Source organism: Hypanus sabinus, chromosome 4 (assembly GCF_030144855.1).
Source record: "Hypanus sabinus isolate sHypSab1 chromosome 4, sHypSab1.hap1, whole genome shotgun sequence".
Classification (NCBI taxonomy): domain Eukaryota; kingdom Metazoa; phylum Chordata; class Chondrichthyes; order Myliobatiformes; family Dasyatidae; genus Hypanus; species Hypanus sabinus.
Window position 1 is genome coordinate 76923891 of NC_082709.1, and position 20117 is coordinate 76944007.

General features: G+C 55.5%; 1 protein-coding gene across 1 annotated transcript in view; it reads left to right on the forward strand.

The window, feature by feature from the left end:
• LOC132392905 (unconventional myosin-X-like) overlaps positions 1 to 20117 on the forward strand; it is a 114529-nt gene that overhangs the window by 39799 nt on the left and 54613 nt on the right. Inside the window, exons 10-21 of the mRNA XM_059967456.1 lie at positions 684 to 813; positions 1099 to 1217; positions 3208 to 3354; positions 3876 to 3976; positions 4063 to 4129; positions 12662 to 12754; positions 12862 to 12930; positions 13026 to 13108; positions 13474 to 13585; positions 14113 to 14193; positions 14651 to 14775; positions 17467 to 17581. Of these exons, the coding sequence (XP_059823439.1) occupies positions 684 to 813; positions 1099 to 1217; positions 3208 to 3354; positions 3876 to 3976; positions 4063 to 4129; positions 12662 to 12754; positions 12862 to 12930; positions 13026 to 13108; positions 13474 to 13585; positions 14113 to 14193; positions 14651 to 14775; positions 17467 to 17581 (1242 nt within the window). The remainder of the gene's footprint in view (positions 1 to 683; positions 814 to 1098; positions 1218 to 3207; positions 3355 to 3875; positions 3977 to 4062; positions 4130 to 12661; positions 12755 to 12861; positions 12931 to 13025; positions 13109 to 13473; positions 13586 to 14112; positions 14194 to 14650; positions 14776 to 17466; positions 17582 to 20117) is intronic.

Here is a 20117-nt window from a genome sequence, read left to right on the forward strand (position 1 = left end):
GCACAGAAAACAAAATATTAGTATAAATAGGTTTCAAAAGGTACATTTAATGTCAGGGAAATGTATACAATATACATCCTGACATTTTTTTTCTTTGCAAACATCCACAAAAACAGAGGAGTGCCCCAAGAATGAATAACAGTTAAATGTTAGAACCCCAAAGCCCCCCCAGTCATTAGGGAAAAAGAGATGTCCCCATTTCACAGCGAGAGGGGAGACATAACAAACGACTCATTGATTTATGATGTTAAAAACCTGTTGCATTAATAAGATATAATTCAACTGCATGTCGTGCACGGCACAGGTAAACACTACAATAACGAGAAAGCCCCTCACTGACCCAATGATGAGACGTCGGTGGGGATAGGACGTACGTTAGTCTCGCAGCCTGTGGGAAGGAGATGTTACCCAGCCTGGTAGTCTGAGTGCTGGTGTGTCCCTCCTGACGGTAGTGGGTCAAAGGGATTGTGCAGTTGGAGGTGGGGATCATTTCCAATGCTTCATACACAACGCTCCCAGTAAGTGTCACACACAGAGGGGAAGATTCTGATTCTAAATGTCCAGTGCCCGTGGTCCCACATTACTGGGCTTAGTGCCCAGTCCTGGGGGTGAGGAGGGGTTAGAGAGATGGCTGGAGGGTTGTGAGTGACTCTGTTGCTGGCTAACGCTCTCTCCTCCCCCAGGGAGCTCTGCTGGTGTTGGGCTTCAGAGCTGAGGGCGTGAAGGATGTACTGAAGCTCCTGTCGGCCATTCTGCAGCTCGGAAACATCGGGTTCATCACTGCTGGGGGTGCCCAGATAGTCAACAAGGAAGGTGAGGGGATCAAGGGTCCGGGTACAGAAGGGTCCAACGCCAAGGGGCAGTTCTAGGACAGAAACGGCAAGAGAGCCATGATGGAAACCATGCTGTAGCTCCACCATTCCCCTCCCTCCCCATCGTCCTTCCCCTCCCTCCCCCATCCTCCTTCCCCATCCTCATTCCCCTCCCTCCCCATCCTCCTTCCCCTCCCTCCCCCATCCTCCTTCCCCTCCCTCCCCTTCCCTCCTTCCCCGCTCCGCCCCGTCCCACACCACCATCACACTCTCTCTTTCCGCTTAGTGCTGACCGCTGTCAGTGACCTTTTGGGATTGGATGCTGACCAGTTAGCCGAAGTCCTGACACACCGTTCGATGATCCTGAGGGGCGAGGAGATTAGCACACCTCTGACCACAGAGCAGGTGGGTGTCATTGTACCCTCACCCTCACCACCCATCACCCATCCCTACACTCCTTACCTCTGAAGGCCACCCATCCCTCCTTATTGCTACCTCTCCTTACCTCCAGAAACCTAACCTTCACTGCTCATCCCTCCCTTCCTTACCTCTCAAGACCAAACCTTCACCACCCATTCCTCCTCGTTCCTACCTCTCCTTATCTCCGAAACCTAACCTTTACTGCCATCCCTCTCCTCCCTACCTCTGAAAGCCTAACCTTCATGCCTATCAGCCTAACTCTTCCCATCCCTCCCCTCCCCACCACATCTTCACCATCCCTCACACTTGCTCTCCCTACCCCTCCCCTCTCCTCGCCTCCCTAACCCCAACTCCACCCCTCTCCATCTCTCCTGACGACCCCCTGTAGCAGTACGGATGAGAGAGGAAGGACCCGCCTCTGACCAGAGCTCAGCTCGAAGGAGTTGCCGAGGGTGTCTGTGCAGGACTGGGCAGCGGAGGCCTGTGATCTATGTCCCAATCTATAGCCAGTGAGAAGACCTGAGGGTGTCAGGACCTTGGGTCTTGCAGAGGCACTTTGAGGTCTGGAGGGCTCAGCAGGGGGAACACGGGTTGTGCTCCTGTCCGAGGGGATTCTGAACCAGGATCATGGCTTCAGGATGCGTGTGAAATGTTGGTTGTGACCCTGTGGAATTTTCTTCACCAGAGGGCCAGTCACTCAGTTGTACCTTCTAGATTGTACTCCTCCTCCTCCACCCCTACCTCTATAGTCACGTTTCTTCCCTCCCCCCCACCCCCATTTCTTTTCCAGTCCTGATGAAGGGTCTCGGCCCAAAACATTGACTGTTTATTCCTCTCCATAGATGCTGCCTGACCTGCTGAGTTCCTCCAACACTGATTGTGTGTGTGTGTGTGTGTGTATGTGTGTGTGTGTGTATGTGTGTGTGTGACTCTGGATTTCCAGCGTCTGCAGAATCTCTTGTGTTCGTAGGTTGTGATCCTGTGGAACTGGTTACCCCAGAGATCTGTCGAGGACAAGTGGCTGGGCTGGCATATAAACACAGAAGTGTCACGTCTACCCAGAGAGTTGGGGTGTGGTAGTGCAATGAGCGAGAGATGGACAGACGCCGGCTGAGTGTGCCAGTTCTACTCCTGATTCCAACATTACGCTTTCATGTTATGAGGGAAGCCTCATGCTATGCACTCCCACCCTCCAACCTGCTCAGTTATTTACGTGGAGGAGGTAGGCAGCATCTCTGAAGAAGAGTAAACGGTCAACGTTTCAGCCTTCAGCAAAGCCAGGTTGTCTCTGACATTTGTCTCGAAATTTGTCTTGTGGAAGAGCAGTTAAGATGGATTAAACAGGGCAAAAGCGGAATGGGAAGGTAGTGTTCACGGGTTGTTCAGAACCTGATGAGAGAGAAGAAACTTCCTTCAGTGCTGAGTGTGTCTTCAGGCCCCCGTAGCTCCTCCCCGACGACCGTAAGGAGGAGAGGGAGCATCCTGGGTGATGCCCTTCAATATGGACGCTGCCTTCTGGAGACATCGCGGTTTGATGCTGGGGGAGGGGGTGGAGGGGTTTACGATTACCTGTGGCTTTATCCGACCCTGTACGTTGGCACCCCCGTATCAGATGGTGATGGAACCAGCCAGGATGCATCTGTGGAAATCTGTGAGTCTCTTTGGTGACGTACCAGATCTCCTTGGACTTCTGACAGTGTACAGCCACCGGCGTGCCTTGGTCATGGTTGCATCAGTGTATTGGGTTCAGAGTCTGAGTGTGTTACGCAGGAGCTAGGGGGAGTGAATTGCGACAGGTTATGGGACTGCATTGTAGTCTCTGTGTGGTGGTGTGCAACCACTGGACTCCGTATACGTGGGGGTGGGATGGGGAGGGTAGCCAACCCCAGTCAAGGGTGTTAGTTGGGGGGGAGGTGTAGTCAGACCCCGGACTCTGCAGATCTCCAGTGTCTGATCCTGTGTTGGTGTGCGTCAGGCTGCGGATTCCCGGGATTCCCTCTCCATGGCTCTCTACTCCCAGTGCTTCTCCTGGATCATCAGGAAGATCAACAATAAAATCAGAGGGAAGGACAACTTCAGATCCATCGGCATCCTCGACATCTTTGGCTTCGAGAACTTTGAGGTGAGTCAGGAGGTCGCGTCAGTGATGTGAGGGGCCTGACAAACTCTGGGCCAATCATAGCCCGAAGGTCAGCCACAGGGTGGGTCCTGACCACATCTGACCCAATCACAGCCCAAAGCTCAGTGAGCTGCCGCTTCACCAACCCCTGACCAGTCAAGCCATGCCCTCAATAACACTGGACCAATCGCAGGTCGAGGGTCAGTGAGTGGCGGCTTCACCAGCTCTTGACCAATCAAGACAGATCCTAAATAACATTGGACCAATCACAGGCTGAAGTGTAGGGCACAGGATGAAGGGCTAAGGATGAGGAATGGAGTGATGGGTTGGGCAGTAGGTCAAGGTGAGTGTGATGAGGAATGAGTTGGGAGGTGAAGAGTCAGGGGATGAGTGGGTTGAGATTGTGGTGAGGAATCAAGAGGTGAATAGGGTTTGGGTAGGTGGTTGAGGGTCAGGGTCTGGGGTGAGAGGTTGAGGTGTGAAAGGGGAGGGCGAGACTGAAATCTGCCAATCTTTCTCCACAGATCAATCGATTTGAACAGTTCAACATCAACTTTGCGAATGAAAAGCTGCAGGAATATTTCAACAAGCACATTTTCTCTCTGGAACAGCTGGAGTACAACAGGTAGAGCCCTTTCCTGGCTGTTCAGACTCGAGGGGCAGCGCCCCCTCCCATGGACCCCAGTCTCACCTCTCATCTTTGTCCCACAGGGAAGGATTGAGCTGGGAAGCCATTGACTGGATGGATAACGCTGAGTGCTTGGACCTGATTGAAAAGGTTGGTAGCCCGAGCCGTGGGTTCCCCCGAACCCTACAATAGCATGCAGAGTGGGCTGGCATGCTGCGGGCAGGGTCTGATAGTCTGACACCAAAGGCGTATTGTCAGAGCAAATTCCTTGGATTGTCTTAAGTATAACAAAATATTATCTATCGCAACAGTAGTGTAGTGGTTAGCGTAACACCTTACGGCACCAGCAACCTGGGTTCAATATCCGCCACTGTCCCTGGGAATGCATGATAGGATGGTGTAGAGGGTGTTTCACTGTGTCTGACCCTGGGAGTGTGTGATGGGACAGTGTAGAGGGAGCTTCACTCTGTGTCTGACCCTGGGAGTGTGCGATGGGACAGTGTAGAGGGAGCTTCACTCTATGTCTGACCCTGGGAGTGTGTGATGGGACAGTGTAGAGGGAGCTTCACTCAGTGTCTGACCCTGGGAGTGTGTGATGGGACAGTGTGGAGAGTCACTCTGTGTCTGACCCTGGGAGTGTGTGATGGGACAGAGTGGAGAGTCACTCTGTGTCTGACCCTGGGAGTGTGTGATGAGACAGTGTGGAGGGAGGGTCACTCTGTGTCTGACCCTGGGAGTGTGTGATGAGACAGTGTGGAGGGAGAGTCACTCTGTGTCTGACCCCTTTTTTTTTATTACAAAATCCTTTATTACAAATTTCGGTGCTATACAATATATACAAAACAGTAGCAAACACAATTACTGCACTACAAATAGACAATAGACATTACACCAGAATGTTGCCATCCCTATCCACGATGGCATTTACACCCCGCGGAGCCCAACGGTCTCGAAACTCCTCCAAGGCCGCTGTGGACTGCGCGTGTTCCTTTTCAATAGTTACCCGGGCACGAACATACCCCCTAAACATCGCCAGGCAGTCTGCCCGGGGAGATCCCCCCGCCACCCGTTTCCAAGACCCACGGATGGCGGATTTCGCCAGCCCCAGGAGCAAGTTGACTAGGACATCCTCATCCCTCCATGCCCCCTTCCTTACTGGATGACCATATATAAACAGGGTGGGACTAAAATGCAGCCAGAAGGCGAGAAGCAGCCCACGCAAATATGCAAAAAGAGGCTGCAGCCTCACACACTCCATGTACATGTGGTACACGGTCTCCTCCAGCCCGCAGAAGTGGCATGTGGGTGGGAAGTCCATGTACAAACTGAAAAACTTATTGCAGGGCACTGCCCTATGCAGTACCCTCCAGCCGAGATCCCCCAGGTGCATGGGAAGAACCCCGGTGTAAAGGGACTTCCAGTGGGGACCCTCCTCACCTCTGGGTGGAAGGACCGACCGCCATGGCGTGTCGGGACGGTGTACAAGGGCAAGGAAGTGGAGGATGTGGAGTAGCAGCCCATACAGATACCTCCTACTTGCATCCCTGAATGGGACTGTGGGTATCGATGAGAGACGGCTCAAGTTGTGTGGACACGGCTCCCGGAGAAGATTGCGGGGTCTGGGCCCGACCAGCAGCTCGGCCTGAGTCGGTCCACACAACTGAGCCGCACCGACAGCCACTGAGGTAGGGCAAGGGCCGGCCAGGACCCCGCCCTCCGCCTGAGTAGGGGATTCCCGGCCTGAGGCGACCATGTTCCAGACTCTCAGTAGGTCCTGATAGAAGCCAGGCAGACTCCGCAAAGCAGCACGGCTGACGCCTGCCGGTGGTAGCCGCATGTCGTCATGAAGACAGCAGCCCCTCCGGAGGAAGAAAGTCGCCAACACGTGCCACCTGGGAGGGTGCTCGGCGTACAGGAATCTCTGCAGAGTCCTGAGGCGGAGAGCCGCCAGCTGCATTCGGACGCACACCAGCGACTGTCCGCCCTCTCCCACTGGGAGACTCAAGACCGCTGCAGAGACCCAGTGTTTCCTGTTGCCCCAGAAGAAGTCCACTAATTTCCTCTGCAGTCTTGCAACAAACGGGGCAGGAGGGGCCAAGGTGACCATCCGATAATTCAGCATGTTGGCCACCAGCTGGTTTATGACCACCACCCTGCCTCGATAGGAAAGCACCCTGAGAAGGCCTGACCAGCGCCCCAGCCGGGACATGACTTTCATCTCCAGGTCCTGCCAGTTCGCCAGCCAGGTCTCCCCAGAAGGACTCAGGTAGACTCCCAGATAGAGGAGACGCCTAGTACTCCACTCAAAAGCTCTCATCTCCTCCGGCAGGGAGTTCACCTGCCACTGACCCACTAAGAGTCCGGAACATTTCGCCCAGTTGATCCTGACGGAGGATGCCACCGAGAAAACGTCTTGGCACTCGCGCATCCTCCGCAGGTCATTGGGATCTGTCATCATGAGGAGTACATCATCGGCGTAGGCCGAGAGGATGACCTCCATGTCGGGTTCACGCAGAACCAGACCTGTCAGTCTTCACCGTAGGAGGCTCAGGAATGGCTCGACACAGATCGCATACAATTGACTGGACATGGGGCATCCCTGACGTACTCCTCTCCTGAAGGGAATGGGTGCTGCCAGTGATCCATTGACCTTAACAAGGCACTCTGCGGCAGAGTAGAGGAGCCGAACTCGGGCCACAAAGTGTGGTCCGAGCCCAAAGGCCTGCAGAGTGCCCACCAGGAAACTGTGGTCTACCCGGTCAAACGCCTTCTCCTGGTCAAGAGAAAGAAACGCTGCCGGGGTCCCAGTCTCCTGGTGCAGGTGGATCAGGTCCCGTACTAGGTGGACATTGTCCTGGATGGAGCGGCCCGGGACTGTGTAAGATTGGTCAGGATGAATCACCTGTCTCAGTACTGAACCAAGACGGTTGGCCATTGCCCGGGCGAAGATCTTGTAGTCCGCGCACAAGAGGGAGACCGGGCGCCAGTTCTTTAGCAGGCAAAGGTCTCCCTTCTTGGGCAGCAGGATCACGACAGCTCTCCGCCATGAGAGGGGCAATTCCCCGGTGGCTAGGCTCTCCCCTAGAACAAGGCTGCAATCGACCCCCAGGACATCCCAAAAAGCCTGACCACACTCAGACCATCTGAGCCAGGGGAGTTGCCGAAGGGCAGCAGACAGCTCCTCCCCAGTCAGGGAGGCGTCCAGACGCGCTGCGTCATCAGGGCTGACCTTTGGCAAATCTTCCCAGACCTCACTGCACGCCCCCGCATTTGACGGATCCGGTGAGAATAAGGACCGATAGAAAGTGCGGACTTCTTCGATAATTTCGTCAGGATCCGTGATGGAGGAGCCATCAGCAGCCAGTAGCTCCACCAGCTGCTTTTGAACTCCCCGCCACTTCTCCAACGAGTAGAAGAAGGGTGAGCCGCGGTCCAAATCTTGCAGCATTTGGATCCGCGACCTCACGTACGCACCTCGGGACTGCTGAAGCTGCAGATTCCTGAGTGCGTCCTTCTTCTCCTGGTATTCCTGCCACGTTTAATGGTCTCCACTGGTCGGATCAAGAGGGGTCTCCAGGTCAAGCAACGCTCTCTCAAGCCGCTCAATCTCAGAGCCCCGCCTCTTCGTCGACCCCCTAGTGTACTCCCGACATAAAAACCGGATGTGGGCCTTGCCCACATCCCACCACAGCCATAGGGAGCTAAACTCTCTCCGTCTCCCTCTCCAGGTGGCCCAGAACGCTCGAAATGAATCCCGGAATCGGCTGTCCTCCAGCAGCCGGTTGTTAAAGTGCCAATACCCAGACCCCACCCAAGGGTGCAGAGGAGTAAATTCCATCCACACAAGGTGATGATCCGGGCACGACACCGGCCGCATGGAGGAAGCCGATACGCGGGAGACATAAGCCCGAGAGATATACAGGTGGTCTATCCGGGAACCCCCCTCTCTAGATCTTCTGGAGAAGGCGCTAGAGTCGGGGTGAAGATTCCGCCAGCTGTCCACCAAGTCAAAGGAGCCGACTAGCTCCTTTAACCTTTTCGCCGATGCCGGGTCGCGTTGGAGGCCCGAGCGGTCCTCCACCTCGAGGGTACAGTTGAAGTCTCCCCCGAGGACGACGCAGTCCCCCGGGTCGATGGAACTCAGCAAGGTGGACAGCTGACAGAATAGGCGCGTCTGCATCACCCCGCGCCTCGGAGCGTACACGTTGATAAAATGTAACGGTACACCATCCAGGCGCACAGCCAGGTGGAGCAGACGGCCGGGCACAACATCTCGGACTCCTACGATTTCTGGCCGGAAGGTTGGGGCCAACAGGATCGCCACCCCACTAGAGTTGGAGCTAAGGTGACTCATGTAGACCCCGCCCTGCCACTCCAGGAGCCAAGCGGACTCGTCTCCCGGGGTGGTATGGGTTTCCTGCAGGAGACTCACCGCGTATCTCCCGTCCCTGAGGACTGAGAGATTGTTATACCTGCGGAGAGAGCCCCTGCTACCGTTCACATTGAGACTAGCTATGGTAAGCTTCATGTCGGGAGCACACTAGGCCTCAGCACCAGTCCCCTTCCCACTGAGAGCGATGGCGCCCTCAGCCGCACTCTCCCGAAGAAAACCAAGAATATCCTTTGCTTTCCGGGCCCGACTGCTACCATCGCTACCCTGTGACCCACCATCTCCCAAAGGAGCGAGGCTGCTTTTCATCCTGATGTCCCGCACCAGGTCATCCAGGAAGGATTTCAGCTGCCGCCTGTCATTCCCCGACACAGCATTCCTCTTCCCCTTCCCCTTCCGTCTGAGGATGACCCTCAGGGACTTCACCAGCCTCGGCATGCTAGGCCAGCGAAGCGAGGCTAGTTTAGGCTGATGCTTTGCACCCACGGAGGAGTGAATAAACTCTCTGATCTCCTCCACAGGTATCAATGGGGATTTCTCTGGAGGGGTGAGGATGTCCATTGTCTCTCTATCAAATGAATCCCCCTCCAACCCCTCACTGCAGACAGATCCCCCACCGTCCTCCTCATGTGGTGTATAAGGTGGCTGCCCCTGTAACCTACACTGCACAGCGGGTACCTCCCCTATACCTTCCTGCTCCACCGTCGCAGCAGTCTTACCCACAGTTGCGATGATGGAGGGAAAATCCCACGGGACTCCCTGCAGGCCATCAGTAGATGGGGTCAGCATGCAGGTTACATCACCCTCCCCAGGAGACAGGCATGAAGGGGACCCCAGCAGCTCTGGCCCAATGGATTCACTGGCAGCCTGATGCTGACTGTGAGAGAGCCTGGTCTCCTCTCCACTTGTACTACTTAATACATTTGCCTCCAGGGAGGCGCTTACTGCTAAGTCCTGGGTGGAGGGCTCCAGGTCTGTTTTAGGCGTGCAAACAGGCCCAGCACTAGCTTCATGCATAATCACACCACCCACCCCAGGACTGGTGTCTACATCTGGGGATTCAGGGTTAGACACAACTCCCACCCGGATCCCCACCCCTTTCTGGGACTCCCCCTCATCTGCATTCTCTGCCCTCTTGGGGGAACAATCCCATCTCCTCTTCAAGCCGGAGGAGCACACAGGTGCGGAATTCACCGATGGAGCGGTACTCTCCGCTTCTATCGCCCCGTCCAACCGTACGCTTCCCCGAGCCTCCCTCTCCACCTCAGGGCAAATGGGCGAGAGCTCTGCGGTCTCGGGGGCTGACTTCTTCACGTGTTTCGACTTCTTCCTCGCTTTCTTGCCCTGCCTGGACTCCACCCCGTCCCTCGCCTGAACCTCCCCACACGTAGCCCCAGGATCACCCGCCTGAACCACAGGGGTAGGAGCAAACGTAGGAATAGGGGCAGGGCTAGAGACAGGGTCAGGGGCAGGAGCAGGGGTCGGCACAGGTGTAGGAGCAGGGATGGGATCAGGGGCAGAGGTAGCTGGGGCACTGGTTCCCGAAGTGGACTCCCTGGGTTTTCGGGTGCTAGGACAGTTCCTCCGAAAGTGCCCCACCTCCCCGCACGCATGGCACCGTGGGCGCTCAGAGCTCCAATACACCTGATAATCTACCCCCTCGTGCCGGACAGTGAACCGGCCCTCAACTTCATCCTCCCTTTCCAGTTTCATGAATACCTGTCGCCGGAAAGAGATTATGGTCCGGAGGGTGCGCCTCCTGAATTTGTGCCTGATGGCAGTTGTCTCTGACCGTACTTGCCCCAAGCGGGCCAGTGCGGGAAGCAGGTCCTCGTTGGGGATGAAAGGCTTTACGTGACCGAGGACGATGCGTTGTGTGGGAGCTGTCACTAGCTCCATCTGTAAAAAGATGTTCTCCACCGTGATCTCTCTACTGAGGGCCCGATGCACCAACTCGTCATTCCTCAGGTAAAACACCGCCTTCCTGAACTCCTTCTCAGCGGCCAAAACACCATCTCTCCCCAACAAGTCCTCCATAGCCTCCGCGCACTTTTCCAGCGTAGTTCCAGTTCGCAAAATACATTGCACCCCGCGTTCAACTTTCACCGTCCGAAACAGGGCATTGTCCGTGGCCGGAGAGGCAGCCGCCTTTGCATAACTCCCCGAAGGCCTGCGACTCCCTGTAGACTGGTCCGGCATGTTACTTCTGTGTCCGAACCGAGAATGATACGGTGGTGCTGGTTATAAAGTCCTGGAGCGAGTTGAGTAACTGGCGGGAAAAGTTTGTACTCGACAGTACCTTGCTGGCTCTGTGCCAGAAATTCCAACGCCAGGAAAGGCTCCGTTAGTCCTGTAGAAACTTCCAGGCCGTGAGAGGTCGAGACGTCTCAAACGACGGTTCGGCTCCAACACCAAATGAGAATCCTGACGATAGAGATGGAAGGAGGTTGCCCCGATGTCAGTGGGGACAAACAACGTCGTTTGCCTCTGGTTTTGGGAGCGAAACTGCTTCACGGCGAGTTGCCAGCCGCCACAGCAGGGAGCTACGCAGTTCGAAGCCGTCAACGAACCCCGTCCAAACTGGCAGAAAAACTCCAAACGAAGCTTCCACTCTAAACCAGCCGCTCACTTAGATGTTCAAGGGACGTTGGAAACCAATTTCCAAGCAATTCAAGACCTTCATAAAGTAGTTTTTCCCCGTTTTCTCCCAGCACAATCAGAACAGCTCCACCCTGTGTCTGACCCTGTCCCTTTTTTTTATTATTACAAAATCCTTTATTACAAATTTCGGTGCTATACAATATATACAAAACAGTGGCAAACACAATTACTGCACTACAAATAGAAAATAGACATTACACCAGAATGTTGCCATCCCTATCCACGATGGCATTTACACCCCACGGAGCCCAACGGTCTCGAAACTCCTCCAAGGCCGCTGTGGACTGCGCGTGTTCCTTTTCAATAGTTACCCGGGCACGAACATACCCCCTAAACATCGCCAGGCAGTCTGCCCGGGGAGATCCTCCCGCCACCTGTTTCCAAGACCCACGGATGGCGGATTTCGCCAGCCCCAGGAGCAAGTTGACTAGGACATCCTCATCCCTCCATGCCCCCTTCCTTACTGGATGACTATATATAAACAGGGTGGGACTAAAATGCAGCCAGAAGGCGAGAAGCAGCCCACGCAAATATGCAAAAAGAGGCTGCAGCCTCACACACTCCATGTACATGTGGTACACGGTCTCCTCCAGCCCGCAGAAGTGGCATGTGGGTGGGAAGTCCATGTACAAACTGAAAAACTTATTGCAGGGCACTGCCCTATGCAGTACCCTCCAGCGGAGATCCCCCAGGTGCATAGGAAGAACCCCGGCGTAAAGGGACTTCCAGTGGGGACCCTCCTCACCTCTGGGTGGAAGGACCGACCGTCATGGCGTGTTGGGACGGTGTACAAGGGCAAGGAAGTGGAGGATGTGGAGTAGCAGCCCATACAGATACCTCCTACTTGCATCCCTGAACCCTGGGAGTGTGTGATGGGACAATGTAGAGGGAGCTTCACTCTGTGTCTGACCCCGGGAGTGTGTAATGGGATGCTGCAAGATCACAAGAAATGGAAGTGCTATTAGGCCATTCGGCTCATTAATCTGCTCGGCCATTCCATCATGGCTGATTTACTTTCCCCCTCAACCTCATTCTTCTACCTTCTCCCCGTAACCTTTCATGCCCTTACTAATCAAGAACTGGTTTAAATATACCCATTGACTTGGCCTGCACAACTGCCTGTGGCAATGAATTCCCCAGATTCACCACCCTCTGGCTATAGAAATTCTTCCTCATCTCTCTTCTAAATGGACATGGCTCTGCTCTGAGTCTGTGTCTCTGGTCCTGGACGCTCCCAACAAGGAAACATCCTCTCCACATCCACTCTATCTCGGCTTTTCAAATCTCGATAGGTTTCAATGAAATTCCCCCCCTCCATTCTTCTAAATTCCACTGAGTGCAGACCCAGAGCCATCAAACTCTCCTCACATGTTAACCCTGTAATTCCATATATGAACCTCCTCTGGACCCTCTCCAATGCCAGCACATCTTTTCTTAGACAAGTGGCCCAGAACTGCTCTCAATGCTGCCCACCTGCTCTGACCAGGCCTCAGCATTACATCCTTGCTTTTATATTCCTCGTGCTCTCAAAATGAGTGCTGAAATTCTGACCGCAGGAGGGTGTGGATGGAGCAGTAGTCTGTTTCTGACCCTGGAGGTGTGTGATGGTGTGCGTTCTCTCTCTGTTGTAGAAGTTGGGGCTTCTGTCTTTGATCAACGAGGAGAGTCGTTTTCCAAAGGGCACCGACGTCACTCTGCTGGAGAAACTGCACGGCCAGCACGCGGTGAGTACCAGACCTCAAGGGTCAGCAGCTTGGGGCAGTGTTCCGCCCTCCCCGCCTGCCCTCGCCTTTTCTGCGTGAGCCTGAGTGAGTTTTTGATCGCTTTGCAGAGTAACCCCTTCTACGTGAAGCCGCGGGTGAGCGACTGTCAGTATGGGATCAGACATTACGCTGGGGAGGTGAGTAAATGTGACCCGTTGTGACACCGTGTTCTGCAGTGAATCTTGTATCAGAGCCACTCCACGCTACCACTGTCAGTCTGTTCCCGTTACAGGTCATGTACGATGTACACGGATTTTTGGAGAAAAACAGAGACACGTTTAGAGATGATATTCTGAACCTTTTAAAGGATAGCAGGTGAGAACCCTGCACACATGTCTTGAGTCTCTCTCTCAGCCTGATGTGTCTCCAACTGTCCGTCTGTCTGTGGTATGTATCGGTCCATCTGTCTGTCCGTCTGCCTGTCTGTACAATTGTCTACATATACTCCTCAGTTTCCACCTGCCCTGTCTATATCTGGAGCTTTATTTGAATCTCTGCGTCCATTTGCTCCCCGTCCAGCTCTCCACCACCCCATTCACTCCCCTTCCCCACCGTGAACCCGTCTGCTTCTCTCTGTCGCTGCGTGTGTCTCTGTATGGTGTTGGCAATTTGGTAATGAGTGGATGAGTGTGATGTGTTCTCCATGTTTGACTCTCCCTGTGTGGCCGACTCTCTTTCAGTTTGGACTTTATCTATGACTTGTTTGAGCAAGTTTATAGCTGGAACAACAGTGACGGTACGCTGAAGATGGGAACCCAGAGGAGGAAGCCCACAGTCAGCTCTCAGTTCCGGGTGAGTGGAGCCACGTTATCCCTGATTTCCCACCTGATCCACATTCCCCCCTCCACCCGCTCTGATCCACTGTTCTCAGGTCCTGGTGAATGGGGCAGCACTATCTCTGATCCACATCCCTCTCCTTCCGATCCACGTCTCCTCCCAAACCGTTCCCCCTCCACCCGATCCACATCCCCTCCCAATCCTCCCTTGCCTCCCCAATTCATGTCCTACCCCTCCCTCTGACCCCTGTGGTCTCGTGCTAATGTCCAGATCCTTGGGCCTCAGCATCAGCCACAGACCCATTCCTGTTGGAGCCTCACATCCATGAATCGGCCTTTCCTCAGGCTCAAAGCCTGTGAGTATCTAGGACCCCACGTTGCTCCACCACTGTGACCCTGCCCCACGCATTGACCTCTCCACCCTGTCGTGTGACATCTTCTCCGCCCCAGCTCCCTCCCATGCAGACCTCCGTCCCATACCTACCCCTTCTGTGATCGGGGCTGAGTGGGGGAGGATTGATCGCTGCATTTGGTTCCTTGCAGGACTCTCTGCACTCACTGATGGCAACGCTCAGCCTCTCCAACCCCTTCTTCATCCGTTGCATCAAACCCAACACGCACAAGGTGAGAGAAGGGCGCCGGCAGGGAGGGAGGAGGGTCTGGGTGGGGCACGGGGCAGTCACCAGACACGGATCTAGGGGAAGAGAGCTGCTCCCAGCTCCTGAGAACCAGGTTCGATTCTGTCCCCTGGCACTGTCTGTGTGGAGTTTGCACGTTCCCCCTGTGAATGCGTGGGTTTACCAGGGTTTGCTCTGGTTTTCTCCCACATCCCAGTGATGTGCGAGCTTGGTGGGTTAACAGGGAGCTGTAAGTATCCCCAGTGTGTGCCTGAGGAGTGGAATCTTGTGTGTGGGGGGGGGAGGGGGGAAGATAAACCGGGATCAGGGAATGGGTAGTTGTTAGCATGGACTAGATGGGCCGAAGCACCTGTTGCTCGGCGCTCTCTCTCTCTCTCTCTCTCTCTGCATGTGTCTCGGTTTCTGGTTGTCCTCAGCTGCTTTCTCCACTGCTGTGGTTGCAGGTAGCGGCGAGGTTTGATGAGGGAGTCGTTCTGAATCAGCTCCGTTATTCTGGAATGTTAGAAACGGTGAAAATCCGGCGAGCAGGATTCCCAGTCCGACGGCCGTTCCCGGAGTTCTATGTGAGGTGCATTTCCCATCATCTCATCTGAGTTCAGGAATGTACAGAGCAGAGCATAGAATAGAACAGGAGCAGGACGTGGGAGGGTAGGATACAGGAGCGGGACGTGGGAGGGTACAGTGCTGGGGTGGGACGTGGGAGGGTACAGCGCTGGGGCGGGACTTTTTTTATTACAAAATCCTTTATTACAAATATCGGTGCTATACAATATATACAAAACAGTGGCAAACACAATTACTTCACTACAAACAGACATTACACCAAAATGTTGCCATCTCTATTCACGATGGGATTTACACCCCGCGGAGCCCAACGGTCTCGAAACTCTTCTAAGGCCGCCGTGGACTGCGCGTGTTCCTTTTCAATAGTTACCCGGGCACGAACATACCCCCTAAACATTGCCAGGCAGTCTGCCCGGGGAGATCCTCCCGCCACCCATTTCCAAGACCCTCGGATGGCAGATTTCGCCAGCCCCAGGAGCAAGTTGACTAGAACATCCTCATCCCTCCATGCCCCCTTCCTTACTGGATGACCATATATAAACAGGGTGGGGCTAAAATGCAGCCAGAAGGCGAGAAGCAGCCCACGCAAATATGCAAAAAGAGGCTGCAGCCTCACATACTCCATGTACATGTGGTACACGGTTTCCTCCAACCTGCAGAAGTGGCATGTGGGTGGGAGATCCATGTACAAACTGAAAAACTTATTGCAGGGCACTGCCCTATGCAGTACCCTCCAGCCGAGATCCGCCAGGTGCATGGGAAGAACCCCGGTGTAAAGGGACTTCCAGTGGGGACCCTCCTCACCTCTGGGTGGAAGGACCGACCGCCATGGCGTGTCGGTACGGTGTACAAGGGCAAGGAAGTGGAGGATGTGGAGTAGCAGCCCATACAGATACCTCCTACTTGCATCCCTGAATGGGACTGTGGGTATTGATGAGAGACGGCTCAAGTTGTGTGGACACGGCTCCCGGAGAAGATTGCGGGGTCTGGGCCCGACAAGCAGCTCGGCCTGAGTCGGTCCACACAACTGAGCCGCAACGACAGCCACTGAGGTAGGGCAAGGGCCGGCCAGGACCCCGCCCTCCGCCTGAGGAGGGGATTCCCGGCCTGAGGTGACATGTTCCAGACTCTCAGCAGGTCCTGATAGAAGCCGGGCAGACCCCGCAAAGCAGCACGGCTGACGCCCGCCGGTGGTAGCCGCATGTCGTCATGAAGACAACAGCCCCGCTGCAGGAAGAAAGTCACCAACACGTGCCACCTGGGAGGGTGCTCGGCGTACAGGAATCTCTGCAGAGTCCTGAGGCGGAGAGCCGCCAGTCGCGTTTGAACGCACACCAGCGACTGTCCGCCCTCTCCCACTGGGAGGCTCAAGACCGCTGCAGAGACCCAGTGTTTCCTGTTGCCCCAGAAGAAGTTCACAACTTCCTCTGCAGTCTTGCAACAAACGGGGCAGGAGGGGCCTTGGGAGGGTACAATACAGGAGCGGGATGTGGGAGGGTGCAGCACTGGGTCGGGACGTGGGAGGTACAGCGCTGGGGCAGGACATGGGAGGACACAATACAGGAGCGGGACGTGGGAGGGTACACCGCTGGGTCGGGACGTGAGAGGGTACAGCGCTGGGTCGGGACGTGGTAGGGTACGATACAGGAGCGGGACGTGGGAGGGTACGATACAGGAGCGGGACGTGGGAGGGTACGATACAGGAGCGGGACGTGGGAGGGTAGGATACAGGAGCGGGACGTGGGTGGGTAGGATACAGGAGCGGGACGTGGGAGGGTACGATAGAGGAGCGGGACGTAGGAGGGTACGATAGAGGAGCGGGATGTGGGAGGGTAGGATACAGGAGCGGGACGTGGGAGGGTAGGATACAGGAGCGGGACGCGGGAGGGTAGGATACAGGAGCGGGACGCGGGAGGGTAGGATACAGGAGCGGGACGTAGGAGGGTACGATACAGGAGCGGGACGTGGGAGGGTACAGCGCTGGGGCGGGACGTGGGAGGGCACGATACAGGAGCGGGACATGGGAGGGTACAGCGCTGGGTCGGGACATGGGAGGGCACGATACAGGAGCGGGACGTGGGAGGGCACGATACAGGAGCGGGACATGGGAGGGGACAGCGCTGGGTCGGGACATGGGAGGGCACGATACAGGAGCGGGACATGGGAGGGTACAGCGCTGGGGCGGGACGTGGGAGGGTAGGATACAGGAGCGGGACATGGGAGGGGACAGCGCTGGGTCGGGACATGGGAGGGCACGATACAGGAGCGGGACATGGGAGGGTACAGCGCTGGGGCGGGACGTGGGAGGGTAGGATACAGGAGCGGGACATGGGAGGGTACAGCGCTGGGTCGGGACATGGGAGGGCACGATACAGGAGCGGGACGTGGGAGGGCACGATACAGGAGCGGGACATGGGAGGGGACAGCGCTGGGTCGGGACATGGGAGGGCACGATACAGGAGCGGGACATGGGAGGGTACAGCGCTGGGTCGGATGTGGGGCAGGAACGGGATAGAGGACGGTGTGGGACAGTAGGGTAGGGGGGACGGAAGGTCGGGTACCCCTCATAATTCTGTATACCTCCCTCATTCATTCTCCTACACTCCACGTGTTGGGACATTGCTTACCCAAGGAAGTGGGGGGGTGTTCAATGAGACAGTGGTCAGAATGCCGATGGGTGCTCTCTCTCCTTCAGGTACAAGATGCTGCTGAAAAGCCAGGAGGTTCCTGAGGACTGGAAGTCACGGTGTCTTGCTCTTCTCACTCGGTGTGGCGGCTGTGAGTCCCTCTGGCGGATGGGCAAGACCAAGGTGAGCTCGGCTACTGCGAACCCGGCCCTCTGTGCCCACGCAGAACCGGGTTTAACAGCACAGACGTGTGTTGTGAAATTTGTTTGGTGCTGCAGTACAGTGCAATAGATAAAATATACTCTAAATTATAATAATAAATAGAAAATAGTGCAAATAGAGAAGGGAATGGTGAGGGAGTGTTCGTGGACCATTCATGCTGTAGCAATGAGCAGAGTGCATGTCCTGACTGATGGGGGTCCTTAGTGATTGAGCGGCCTCTCTGAGGCATCGCCCTTTGTAGGTGCCCTCTGCTGGTTAGACTATGCCCATGGTGGAGCTGGCTGAGTTTACAACCCTCTGCGGCTACTTCTGGTCCCGTGTATTGCCGGCTCCTTACCAGATGGTGTTGTGTGCTGGTAACAGCAGAGCTGGAGGGGCCAAATGGTCTCCCAATGGATGGGTGAAAAGATGACAGGTTTAGCTCTATTTGCCACCCGTACATCCAAACAAGTGAAATGTGCCATGGGCACCAACGAGCAACAAGGTCTAAGAAGGTGCTGGGGGCAATGTTCCTGGTGCCAACGTGGCATGCCCACAACTCGCCAACCCGAACCCGTACGCAGTCTGAGGATGTGCTGGGCAGTCTACTACAGTCGGCATGCTTCCATGGCAACATAACGTGCACACAACTTGCCAACCCGAACCCGTACAGTGATCAGAATCGGGTTTATGATCACTGCCACATGTCCTGAAATCCATTGTTTAGTGGCAGCAGTACAGTGCAATACATAAGAATTACTCTAAATTACATAAAGAAATGTGTAAAACTAAATAATTAGTGCAAAAAGAGTGGGAAAAATAGTGATGTAGTGTTGATGGGTTCATTGTCCGTTCAGCTATCTGAAAGTGGAGGGGAAGTTTCTGTTCCTGAGATGTTGCGTCTTCATGCTCCTGTACCTCCTCCACGATGGTAACAGTGAGAGGAGGGCACACCCTGGTGATGAGGGTCCTTAACCATGGCTGCTGCCTCTTTGAGGTATCGCCGATTAAATATGTCCTTGGTGCTGGGGAGGCCAGTGCCCGTGACAGAGCTGGCTAAGTTTAAAACGCTCTGCACCATTTTCCGATCTTGTTCGTTGCCACCTCCTTACCAGACAGTGATGCATGCCAGCAGCAGCTTGGCTAGATGGCTGAATGGTCTCCCAATACTCTCCCTTCTTGCTTGCAAAAATTAAAAGATTAGTTTTATTTGTTTCACATCCATCGAGATGTGGTGAGATGTGTTGTTGGCATCAATGACAGGGAAAGGGAAAAGGACTGACCAACCGACCGTTGAGGGTTGGTGTGAGTGGGACCGTCCCCCAGTGAGGGTCAGTGTGAGTGGGACTGTCCCCCAGTGAGGGTCAGTGTGTGTGTGTGTGGAACCGTCCCCCAGTGAGGGTCAGTGTGTGTGTGGAACCGTCCCCCAGTGAGGGTCAGTGTGTGTGTGGGACCGTCCCCCAGTGAAGGTCAGTGTATGTGTGGGACTGTCCCCCAGTGAGTGTCAGTGTGTGTGTGTGACTGTCCCCCAGTGAGGGTCAGTGTGTGTGTGGGGACCGTCCCCCAGTGAGGGTCAGTGTATGTGGCATCATCCCCCAGTGAGGGTCAGTGTGTGTGTGGGACTGTCCCCCAGGGAGGGTCAGTGTGTGTGTGGGACTGTCCCCCAGTGAGGGTCAGTGTGTGTGTGGGACCGTCCCCCAGTGAGGGTCAGTGTGTGTGTGTGTGACTGTCCCCCAGTGAGGGTCAGTGTGTGTGGGACTGTCCCCCAGTGAGGGTCAGTGTGTGTGTGGGACCGTCCCCCAGTGAGGGTCAGTGTGTGTGGGACTGTTCCCCAGTGAGGGTCAGTGTGTGTGGGATCATCCCCCAGTGAGGGTCAGTGTGTGTGTGGGACTGTCCCCCAGTGAGGGTCAGTGTATGTGGGATCATCCCCCAGTGAGGGTCAGTGTGTGTGTGGGACTGTCCCCCAGGGAGGGTCAGTGTGTGTGTGGGACTGTCCCCCAGTGAGGGTCAGTGTATGTGGGATCATCCCACAGTGAGGGTCAGTGTGTGTGTGGGACTGTCCCCCAGTGAGGGTCAGTGTGTGTGTGGGACTGTCCCCCAGTGAGTGTCAGTGTGTGTGTGTGTGACTGTCCCCCAGTGAGGGTCAGTGTGTGTGGGACTGTCCCCCAGTGAGGGTCAGTGTGTGTGTGGGACCGTCCCCCAGTGAGGGTCAGTGTGTGTGGGACTGTTCCCCAGTGAGGGTCAGTGTGTGTGGGATCATCCCCCAGTGAGGGTCAGTGTGTGTGTGGGACTGTCCCCCAGTGAGGGTCAGTGTATGTGGGATCATCCCCCAGTGAGGGTCAGTGTGTGTGGGACTGTCCCCCAGTGAGGGTCAGTGTGTGTGGGACCGTCCCCCAGTGAGGGTCAGTGTGTGTGGGACCGTCCCCCAGGAAGGGTCAGTGTGTGTGGGACCGCCCCCAGTGAGGGTCAGTGTGTGTGGGACCGTCCCCCAGGGAGGGTCAGTGTGTGTGATATTCTG